Raw genomic sequence first — 12459 nt, 5'->3', positions numbered from 1 at the left:
TTTTCTTATTTAATTTGTAAACTCATTTTAATGTTTTTAAACAAGAAAGAGTTTTTTTTTGTTGTTTATCAGTTACCGATAACGTATTCGTCATCATAATTTATTTTCATAAATTAAACGAATGTCATTAAAACTTTACGTTATTGAATTAACAATAAACAAAATATCTTATTAATAAAATATTTACATCAAAATAAATCGTGCATTTTTTAAACTATTATGACTAAAAATAAATTTTATATTTGAAAGAAATTTATATATTTAATTCCTTAAGATAAAACTTAAACACTTAATTTTTTTTAACTAATTTTTAACAACAACAACAAAATTATTTAACAAACTGTTTCTTTAACAAAAAATCTATAAGTTTGCAATTGCGTTTAAATGCTTTTACTTACGACTTTATTTCTTCTGAATAAACGTCACGTTAACGACAATCAAAAGGTAATTTAAATATTCTAAAAGATATAAGTTTTTGCGTAGCGCAAAACTGCTGAACGCGTAGGAAAATCGCCTTTTTGCAAGCAAAATACAAGCTGCGTAACGCTTCTTAACAAGGCCTGATATATGTATATATACATATATATATATATATATATATATATATATATATATATATATATATATATATATATATATATATATATATATATATATATATATATATATATATATATATAGTAGTGTCCAAAAATATTTGAAAAAGTGGTGAAATAAAGTGTGTAAAAAATTTTAATAATATTTCACTAACTTCACTAATATATGTGTGTGTAAAATATATTTACACACACATATATTATATATTCACTTGATATATAAATATTACATATTAAATGAAAGATTTTCAAGTTTACTGTTATGTTTTGAATGAATATTGATTATTTAATTAACGTTGTTTAATTGATTTAAATACTAAAGCTTTTTAATGTGCTCAAAAACTTGTAATCATTCTGAAGCATTTCACAATAAATGGATCAGATGGAACAAGTTTGTTTGATATCCAGTAGATATAAAATATGATCTCAAATCCCAACTACTTACCACAAAATATGCAAAAGATAATGTAATGGTTTTGAGATATTTTAGTCAGGATGTTGTAGATCCGCTACATTGATATACTGGAACTGTGGATAAATAGCCTCGTGAATTAATATAACAACAGGAAAACGATCTCAAACATACAGGCAAATAGATTCGAAATCTTCAAAAAGAGTAAAATTTGTGTTTTAAAGTTGATATCCTAATCAACTGGTTTAAAATAAAATGCTGTTGATTATTTATGGGAACATGTTGACCATCAAATATTATGTTTGTAAGCTTGTTATTAATATTATTAACCAGCTTACAAATCATTCCAACTTATTCAGAAAAATCAAAAAAATATTGCACTCAATTCACATTGATGTTTACATTAACTTAGTTGACTTTATGCCTCATATGTGTGAAGCCATTCTCCATTAAGAACGACTTCACAGATATGAGGTGAAGCCGTTTTCAATTGAGAACTTCACTCTACAAACATTCTCCATTAAAGAGAGTCCTACAAAATAGTAATGTGATTTTGCATTTCTAATAAATTTTGATCAAAAATAAATAAAAAGTTCCTATTTTTTAAATATAAACACTTTGTCCAAAAATTTTTGAATTCATCAAAAATCGTTATTATTAATTAAAATGCACTAACTAAATTATTTGTTCATTAATTTTGTTTAAAACATAATAGTAAAAATAAAAACCTTTTAATTGATATATAAAATGTTGGCTTTATTTAAGTATGAGCTGAAATATTAATAAAATTCTTGAAATATTAAACAAATTTTTGAAAGCTATTGTATGTATATATATATATATATATATATATATATATATATATATATATATATATATATAGAGAGAGAGAGAGAGAGAGAGAGAGAGAGAGAGAGAGAGAGATGGATTATGATTTGGGGTATAATCACTAGTAATAGTCTCATGGATTTAAACGTTTTACCCTTTGTTATTTGGTGACTGCCAAAGCTACAAACGCTTACTTTTGCTGGCTTTAGTTTGGTCCTAAAGGATGGAACTCTCCTTATGTTTTAAATATATTAAAAATATAAAGTTTTAAAATGCTGATTTTGAATCATAGAGTTTTTTAGAAAAAGAAGAAAAAAATGAATAAGAATAAAAAATAACAATTTTTGTTTTTGCTGTAATAAATGTTTTTTTGTACATGACCAAACCTAAACCCACAGTTGGTGTACGCACTAAAGCCTTTGCATTATTTCAATATGAGAATTACATCCTTTTTGATGCTAATTTTAATTTTAAAACCAATGATATTGCATGCAAAGTTTTGTATAGATCTTATGATAATTTGTAATGGATTGTTCTTGTGGTAGTTTATCTAATGTTGTAAATTTTCACTGCTGTAATACATAAACACAAGTAAATATATGACTATACAAATTTCAATGTATGTGAGTTTAAACAAATCTTAGTTGTTGTTTTTTTTTTAAATAAACTAAGGTTTATTTGAAACAAAAAACAAGGTTTGTTTAAACAAACATAGATTTGGTTTTATTTTCACAAGAACCTTTTATACTATCTGAATTATTATATCTGATAGTAAGATGCTGAAATCTCTGATAGCTGTATTTTGACATAGGTCAGATAAAAAGATCAGATAGCATTTCAATATTCCTAATTTTAATTAAATGAACTGACTAAAACATTGCAAATGTCTTTATTATGTTGTCTGTTACAATTTTCAATATTCCATTACTCCAGTACCATTTAAAATTTTTGTTTTTCACACTCTCTGTCATTTAATAAATTACACTTTCTATTGTTCAAAAAATATATATTTTTTACAACAGTTTTAAAAAGATTATTTTATTTTTTTATTAAAAATAATAGTTAACACTTTTATTTTTATTATTTTTCTGATTCACTCCCAACATGGCTGCAAGCAACCACTATTAAGTTGGGAGTTACTAGAAAACTAAGAATAGAGTTAAAGAGCATGAAAACGGTTGACAAAAGACTTGAAAGCTGTATGAGCCTGAAAAACATGAAGGTGGTAGAGAGTCCCAAAGAGTTGAAGTGCAGGGAAAAAGACTAGATGAAATGTTTTTAGAGTATGCAGGGACAGATACAGTAAATGAATGAGACTTTGTTAAATGATGAGTCAAACGAGAATAAGTTTTGGTTGATGGAACTAGAGACGACAACTCCTTTGAGCAGCGCCCATGATAGTATTTGTATAAAAAAGAAAGAGATACAAATTTACAACGATGAGAAAGAGACTCAAGCTTAGCAGATAGTGTGGTTCCAACTATGTTGATAAAATGTTTTTGAACCTTGTCTAGAAGAGAAAGAGCATCTTTAGAAGAACCAGCCCAATATAGCAAAAGTATTCAATACAGGGACAAATAAGAGATTTGTAGAGGTAGAGAATAGAATCAGGAGTAAAACTCTCTCCTGCTACTATTATTTGTCACACATCATTTTAATAATATATTCTAGTCACCTATTTTCCTGCAAACAGCTTATATGAAATTTCATTAATTATTACTAGAAAAAGTAAAAATACAGTTTGCAATCTTTGTAAATAGTAAGGTTATAATATAAAATTGACAGCTTATACATCAAAACATAGCTTAATGTTATTATATATATATATATATATATATATATATATATATATATATATATATATATATATATATATATATATATATATATATTAGTATTAGATATATATATGATATATATGTAAACATAATTGATCGTTGTTCTCCACTATCTTGTTTATGGTACCTGATTCCAATCAAATGAACAACATTGTCTCCTACTATTTTACAAACGATGAACAATTAAAGCCTATAATAGTGCAGTCCATATAAATGTTTGAGTAAAATTTAAAATTTTAATTGAAAAATAACAAAATTGATAAAAAAAAAGTCAAGTTCCATGTTAATATAAAACTTGACCTAACAAGCCAATTAAAGTTAATGTCCAATATAAAATTTAATAAAATAAAACCTGATTAAAAAAAATTAAATACTTATAGAATTAATTAAATTAAAATTGAAAATTACTTACATTAGGTAGAAATTTTTAATCATTACCAATTTTTTAAATTAAATAGTTTATATAAAATAAATCTCTCAATCTGAGTGTTTTTCCATAAACCAAAAAGCTTTTATAAATTCACATCCAAAAATTGATAAGTTTGAAAGATTTCATCATAATTTGCATATATAAATTTAATGAAAGCTACACTGGAGAGTTTTCTTTTTTATATAAAACTTGAAATTTATTTTTTAATTAAATTTAAAAGAAATTTCAAGTATAATTCTTGAAATCAACAATAAATATAAACAATATCTTGAATTCATTTTGCTATCATGAATAATAATTTTGGTTACTTGGTTACAACAATGATTGTGTCTGGCAATTCACAATCACTTATCAACATTATTGGTAATCGTTATGCATTTTACATATGGTAATTCATTTTTATTTTAGACTATTGTAGCATTGATAATAATGTTAGTATAAATACTAGTTTGTAAAAACAAAGTTTGTAACAGCAAAGAATTAATTTAAAGTTTAAAAGAGATAGGAAAAAAAATGATAAGGAAAATAAAGTGCTAAACTTTTAAAGTTTTAAAATATTTAAAACTTTAAAAGTTGCAAAATGATTTTTTTAAAGTTTCAAAATTTATTGTCTGTTTTACTGAAATTTTGTAAAACTTTTAAATCCAAAACTTGATTGGTTAAATACTTAAAACTTAATTTCATAAACACATATTTAAATTTAATTGATTGCAATATTTAACAAAAAAATTAACTAACTAATAAATTACCCTTCATTCGAAAATGAAGAATTCCGTGAGGTACGAGTTGTTCCATTTTCATTATCACTCTCTGGACGATAAAGAAAACTTCCCCTACGTTGAAAATGATAAGTTGTTGTACCTGTAGGATGCAATCTATCATTTTCACTTGCAGGTCCGTTTAAATTAAGAAGTTTACTTGTATCAACAGTTTGATTTTTACTAAAGTGAAAAATAAAAAGTTAAAGATATTTTGTTAATTAAAAGATCAGTAAAACATCATATAATTAAATATAAATAAAAAATGCAACTTTGAATAAAAAATAAATATTTTTTGTTAATTTGGTGCTAAAAATGTTAAACTGCCTATTGGTTTAAAACAACTTATTATATATTCAATTTTAATGCTTATTTAAAAAATGTTGCATGGCATTTAATATCTTAAGTTTAGCATGGGTTTAAATAGGTTTCCTTAATGTTTTTTGATTTAAATATGACATATTACTTGATGCCCTTCCTGACACTAACTTATTACATAGATCAGCATTGAGTATTTATATACATTTTAATACTGCCATTAGAAAGAACATTAAATAAATGCTCCTCCTACCTTACCCCATTAATTAGAGAATTTATAAATTTAATATAGATTTTACAAGTTTTTTTCTTTTTAATCTGAAAAAAAAATGTATTTAAAAAAGCAAAAAATTCGGAAAATCTGTTTTATAAGCTATAGTAGATAAATATCATAAATATAAATCTAGATAGTTATAATAGACTTTTGTTACATATAGATTTAAGTTAGCAATTTAAAATTTTTCAACCATGGTAAAAGCAACTCACCTCAAAAACTCTAAAGTAAAACTCCAATTTAGTGTGGTAAGGCTGAAAGGAGCTTATTAACCAAATGGAATTTTTCTAGTGATAATATTAAAACAAAAATAATTAGTGCATTAAACTGTATAAAACATGTTAGAGTTTGTAAGACCTAGCTGTACCTTGCAGTTTGTAAGGCCTAGTCGTACCTTGCAGTTTGTAAGGCCTAGCTGTACCTTGCAGTTTGTAACGCCTACCTGTACCTAACAGTAAAAATCTGCTCAGAAACAACAGTGTCAAGTTTCAAAAAAAAAATTCTGTATCACATGTTGCACAAGTTAATTATGCCAAAAAGTTTGTTGTTGGCCTAAAATGGTGGCCAAAAATAAACCATTTGTCAGTAAGAAAAATGTAATAACAACCGGGGTTAGTCCATCTACCAGTCAACCAGACTGGAAAATAGATAGTGAGTGTCAGTGTGACAAAAAGTGTATGATTGAAGGATAGGTCAGTGAATGTGGGTTATATGCAAAGAAAAAGTTGAAAGATGTCAGTTAGAGAAAGACATTTGCTGAGTATAACATCTAGAACAAGTGAAGGAAGAATTTTACAAAGAAGAATTTTTTAGCTCTTGCAATAAAAAATGTTGAAACAAACAAGAGGCCGGTGGAATCTAAAGACATAAATAGACAAGTTTATGCAGCTAGAGAGGGTTTTGAGGGAGTGCATAGTGAAAATGGTTAAGCCTAAGAAATATTGAAGGAGAATTAGAGTTAATTTTTTAACACTATGAGATTGACAATCTGTAACACATGGTTTATAAAGAGTCAGGTAACTTTAAAACTCAAGTTGACAATCTCATATAATTAGAGTAATACGAAGTGAAGTATATATGTATGTGTGTGTGTGTTTATATATATATATATATATATATATATATATATATATATATATATATATATATATATATATATATATATATATATAATATATATATAAATATATATATAAATATATATATATATATATAAATATGTATATATATTATATATACATATTTATATATATATATATATATATATATATTTATATATATATATATATATATTTATATATATATTTATATATATATTATATATATATATATATATATATATTATATATATATATTATATATATGCACACATACATAAATTCATATATATATATATATATATATATATATATATATATATATATATATATATATATATATATATATATATATATATATATTATATATATATATATATATATATATATTATATATATATTATATATATATATATATATATATATATATATATATATATATATATATATGTATATATATATATATATATATATATATATATATATATATATATATATATATATATATATATATATATATATATGAATTTATGTATGTGTGCATATTTTAAGTTAAAATATTTATAGTATTTTTTTATTTAAAAAAAAAAAAATTCCATATTTATAATTTAATTTGTATGGCCCGATAAAATTGGAGCTCAGGGGATTATATTTCGTGCTAAAGATGAATTTTAGAAAAATAATAAAAATGAATGACCAAGTTTGCTAGCATTATTTATTGAAAGAAAATAGCTCGATTTGCATGAAAATTATAAACTCTTTAAGGATTGTAATTTTTAAAACTAATGTTTTATATACGCAAATAAGTGATATAGGGTACGCATCTTCACGGTTATGTAATTTTTCATGGTAATGTAATAAGCGAACAGTACTGTTGACTTGTCCCAGGCACCAAATAAAGTGAGCAGATAATTTGTGGCGCTATATTTTATCTAAAAATATTTTATTTCACATTAGTATATAAAAGAAATCACACCTAATATATAAAAGAAATTTATTGTATTTTTATAATTTACGTTATACCAAAGAACATCTTCATGCTTGATAAAAAATCTGTTAAAAACTATTTATAACATAATATAAATAACTTTGAAAAATAATAACCGAGTTATTATTCTAAGTTATCTGTGATACTTAACACCTTCTATTGTTATTTTATAGTAGAATTTTAAATTCCTTTAGACAACTACTTATTAAATATTAAAAATAAGATTTAAAAAATTTAGTGGAATCGGTAATAAAAATTGAGTTAAAGAAGGTTATCATAGGTTATCAAGATAAAACTTCCCCGGGACTTAACAAAATCCTCCGTGGTGAAGAAGATAACAATAAAAAAGGATTTACCAAATTGTTTTTAAATGATTGTTACGCATTGTTTATTCAACCAGTTTTAACGATTCCTCAAAGAACGAAATCTATATTTTACAGAACATTTTACAGTTCAATTTTACAGAACATTTGTTGTAAAGACACAATATTTCAAAACAAACCATTATAAAATAGACTAAAAAATATTTATTACTCAATATAGATCAGAAAATAAACAGCTCACAAAAGTTTATGTTCAAGGGTATTGCTTTAAAACAAGGTTAAGACCATAATTTCCAAATGCTATTCAGCACTTATCAAATTTAATACTCAACGTATCAGGGGATATATTTTTTAATTTTTTGCATTCGGTTTACCGTTATTATTTATTTTTTTGAAGTTTGTTAAAGTAATGTTTGTATCAACTATAAAAAAAAATTAACAGCTGAGTATAAAGGTTTTAAAACGATTATACGATTTACAATTATATGGATAAATTTACGGATAACTCATTTCGTGATGTTTCATCTGTTTTTTGTTCTGTTGTTTTTTAATGAGAATTTTCAAGTGGAAACATTTGTAAAATATTTATTTAAACAAAGGAAACCCTCCAGATGTCATGAATAATGACCTTTTATAGCCTTTGATAACCGTAAATTGATTTTAATCTTTTTTAATGTTACCTGGTATCATAATATGTAAACAAACTATGTTCATGTACTTTTGTTTTAAAGAAAATATCTTAGTTGTAAAATCGTGTTTAGCACATTAATTATAATAAAGTGTTACAGAAACTGCGTAACATAAAGTGCAGAACACTGCATAATTTGTTAAGATATTAATTTTAAAATCAGAACTTAAAATTAAATAATATAAACAGGAAGTATTCAAATATATGTAGATCTCTTCTTGCGCTATACATGCATCTTTGTATATTCTCCAAAAATAATAAACATATTTGGTATTATATTTCTAACAATAAGATTACCTTGTCATTTTATGATAAATACTCTCATAATAACTTCCATGGAACTTGCTTTATAATTCTATACCTTATGAGTAAACGAACATATACTTCCAAAAATAATTAAAAACTTCTTGACGTGTTATAATCACATGTTATTTATTCGACTTCTATATTTCTTGTTTTTATTATCGCCGAAAGTCTATAACTTTTGAAAATTGCAATTTTCTTTAGTTGTTGTTGTGTGAGTTTTTTGTTTGTTTTTTTTTGTTTTTTGTTTTTTTGTTTTAGAATTTTCCTACTTGTTTATTTATTTATTTTATTTCGGAAAAAAAAAAAGTTTAATCTTCTTCAAAAATTAATCTTCTTTGACAATACCGCTAAATGCTTTAAATAATGTTAGAAACACCATAAATTACATCTATTTTGAACTCAATACATCTTATATGTTAAACAAACGGTGCTTTAAAATCACAAATTTAAAACTGACTCCACGCTGACCGCTTTATCTACTAATCTTTAATGAAAAGTGAACAGGGGGCATGGGAACATCTCTGTTATTAAATTAAAGTTACGGCTAACTAAATATTTGAAATGATTGTATTCCATTCACAATAGGTTGCAACAGAATACAAGAGACAGTTGCACTCAAATATGCTTTAACTTTTGAATGTTAAATGTTATTTTGTCTGCTACACATTTAATTATCTTTCTTAACTCCAATTGCGTTTTAATCCGTCATTAATTTACAATGAAATATAGCAAGTTTTCCGCATTTAAAAATAATGCAATAAATAATGTTTTCTGGATTTACAGAGAAAACATATAATACAAAGGGCATAAAAGATATCAAGGTGAATAAATATCAAAAAAATATTATTTCCAATATTTATTGACAATAATCTTTATTCAATTAACAATATTATTTATTTAATCAACAATATTGTTTATTCAATTCAACAATTTTTATTTTCTCGAAATTGTTACTATTTTTTTTTAATTAAAGAAATAAAATTTAAAAATTTTTATTGGTACAAAAAAGTTAACTCAAGTGAAACTGACCACGAATATTTTTTAAAGTAAATTAAGACAATAAAATTGTTGCTTCAAAGGTTAAAAACTCTTAATATATTCCCCACTGATTTTATAAACATAAATGTTAAAAGAGATTTAATTTTTTACAGTGGTGTATTATGTTGTTGATGGTGGCTATGGCGATGGCGGTAAAATATTTTTGTCGCTCAAAAATTCTGATCACAAACATAAGAATACTGACTTAACTAAAAAAATACTGTTCAAACTGAAACACCGCTGTTCTATAAAACCCTATATTAATTAAACTTTTTTCACTCAAAAAAACTGAAGATAAAAGATTTACCATTGTGTATAAAAGATATGTTTTTTAATTCTGATTTCTTTTTTCTTATTAAAGTAAAAAAATAACTTTTATCAAACATTTAAAACAATGTCTTATATCTACTTTTTTACAATGGTAAAGGCGTTCGTTTAATTAGTTTACATTAAACTTGTAAAAATATTCTAATCAAGTTATCTTCCCCAATAAACTAATAACCTCACAAAAGCAATAAAAAAAAAAATAGTGATAAACAACGGAAATAAATTACTATAAGTAACAGACTGTTGCTATTAGTAACGAGCTTATCAAACATTTTGCTAAATGGAATACAAAAAACAATAAACTTTTTATTCGACTTGTTTTTAAAATTATTTAACCACTTGTTTTGTTTTTTAATAATTTTATAAATAAAAAGTGTCTTACGTTTAAAGTTACGTAAAAATGTAAAAAAATGTTAACTAAATCATTTTTCGACATAATACGTAACATTTAAAGGATATAGTAAAAGTGCTAATATAAATTAAATACTTGAAATACAAGATATCAGTAAAAATAATCATAAAATAGGAATCATAGCAATAGCGTTTATAGTAATTAGTAATACTTCATATCAATAATAGTATTTATAGTATTAATATTAGTATTTATAGTATAATAATTTAAAGTATAATAACTAGTCATGTAATGATTACAGTTAATTGAAAACTTTAAATTAAAATTATTGAAAAAAACTTCAAATCCTTGCTTTTATGCAAAACATTTTATTTATATGTTATTTTATTGTTTTAAGTAGTTATATATATATATTACAATAAAATTATTTTAGTATATAAAGTTATATTAGGATTAATAGGTTTTAATACTTAAAAAAATATATAGGGGAAAGGCGCCTATGATGGCATAGTGCCTATGATGGCATACCGGTCATATTTCCATTAAAATTGGTTTTGGTAAAAAAATGATTAGACCTACATGACTATACTGACTTAACATTAGTTTTAGTGAAAAAACATCCCTTGTGCACAAATATTGTTTTTATAATCAACAAAAATCGATTTTGGGATGTGCTGTTGTAGTTTTATTTCCTTTATATATATTTAAGATTGTGATTTTACTATTAACTGTGCAGAAATGAAATTTTCATGCATTTTATATTCAAGTTTTGTGCATTTAGTGGAATAGTTACTTTAATTTTATCTTTTGAACAAAGCAGACAGCTTGTTTTAATGAAAATGAATACTTTTACCCATGATGGCATACTGACGAGTTGGGGGTGTTGAAATATTGACGAGTTGGGAAAACCTTTTTTTTTTCGAAGAAAAACTTATTTTTAAGTAAAGTTAAAGGAAAGCGATGCTCCAACATTTTTTTTTGGTCAAAAAAATACGTAAAACGCAATATATCCTATGCGCATGCGCAAAATTTTACAATGCTGGTGTGTAGCATGAAATGGTAAATTAGGATGGTTTCGAGTAATTTCTAACTTTTCTGAGGGAAGACTCTAAGGTTAAATGAAATCATTAAGTTACCCTCGATCCTAACTAGCCCCATCCTCCCCTATGCCATCATAGGAGCAGTGGTTGCCTATGATGGCATACTTGTGCTTTTTTTTACAATAAGAATAACTTATAAAAAAAATAAAACTGATGAAAAATCCCAAGTTAATTATTGTTCTAGATGTAACAAGAAATGTATCCATATCAAAACTTTTATTATTGGTCTTCAGGATACTGAATAATGAAGCTTCAAAGTTAAGTATGCCATCATAGGCGCCTTTCCCCTATCTTAGTGGGATCATAATATTCAGTTTAAATGCTCTTCAGAAAAATCCATTTGAAGTTTTCATTTTCAAGTTTTTCCAAAGTCTTCAATTATCATTATAATGATAATAGTAAAAGTAACTATAGTGACAATATAAATATCAAAGCTGTGTGCGTGTATTATGATTATAACTTTTTGTGATCCTGGGTCATAAATCGATGAAATTGTATCGATGATTTATACAAAAGTAATGAAAAAAACATTAATTCGATTTTCTTATGGAAAAACGTAACCCTCAAAACAAAAATTCAAATTTACCATATATGCTTGAGGACAAAATTTCAAAAAATTTTATGATTGTTATTTTTCAACTCTAATTTTTTATACGAAGAGTTATTAAGTAGTTTTTATACATTTAGCAGTTTATTTTAATATCATCGTATCGTATACATCGTTTTAATATCATTTTACAACTTACTTTTGCGTAATACTTTTTTGATCTCATCTTTATAAATTGT

The 12459-nt window shown here is 24.2% G+C and overlaps 1 protein-coding gene across 10 annotated transcripts in view; it reads right to left on the bottom strand.

Annotated features, from left to right (window-relative positions):
• The window catches only part of LOC100215251 (3',5'-cyclic-AMP phosphodiesterase 4C), a 78766-nt gene that overhangs the window by 22668 nt on the left and 43639 nt on the right, over window positions 1-12459 (bottom strand). For 9 of the 10 annotated variants that reach the window (XM_065801822.1, XM_065801820.1, XM_065801824.1 and 6 more), the window contains one exon: window positions 4854-5045. In XM_065801822.1, coding sequence (XP_065657894.1) covers window positions 4854-5045 — 192 coding nt within the window. Of the gene's footprint in view, window positions 1-4853; window positions 5046-8847; window positions 9359-12459 lie in introns of those variants that run through there. The other variant, XM_065801827.1, reaches the window with a different exon arrangement.

The sequence above is a fragment of the Hydra vulgaris genome, chromosome 07 (assembly GCF_038396675.1).
Source record: "Hydra vulgaris chromosome 07, alternate assembly HydraT2T_AEP".
Lineage (NCBI taxonomy): Eukaryota > Metazoa > Cnidaria > Hydrozoa > Anthoathecata > Hydridae > Hydra > Hydra vulgaris.
Note: the sequence above shows the minus strand (reverse complement) of the source record. Positions and strands in the feature narration are given on the sequence as shown.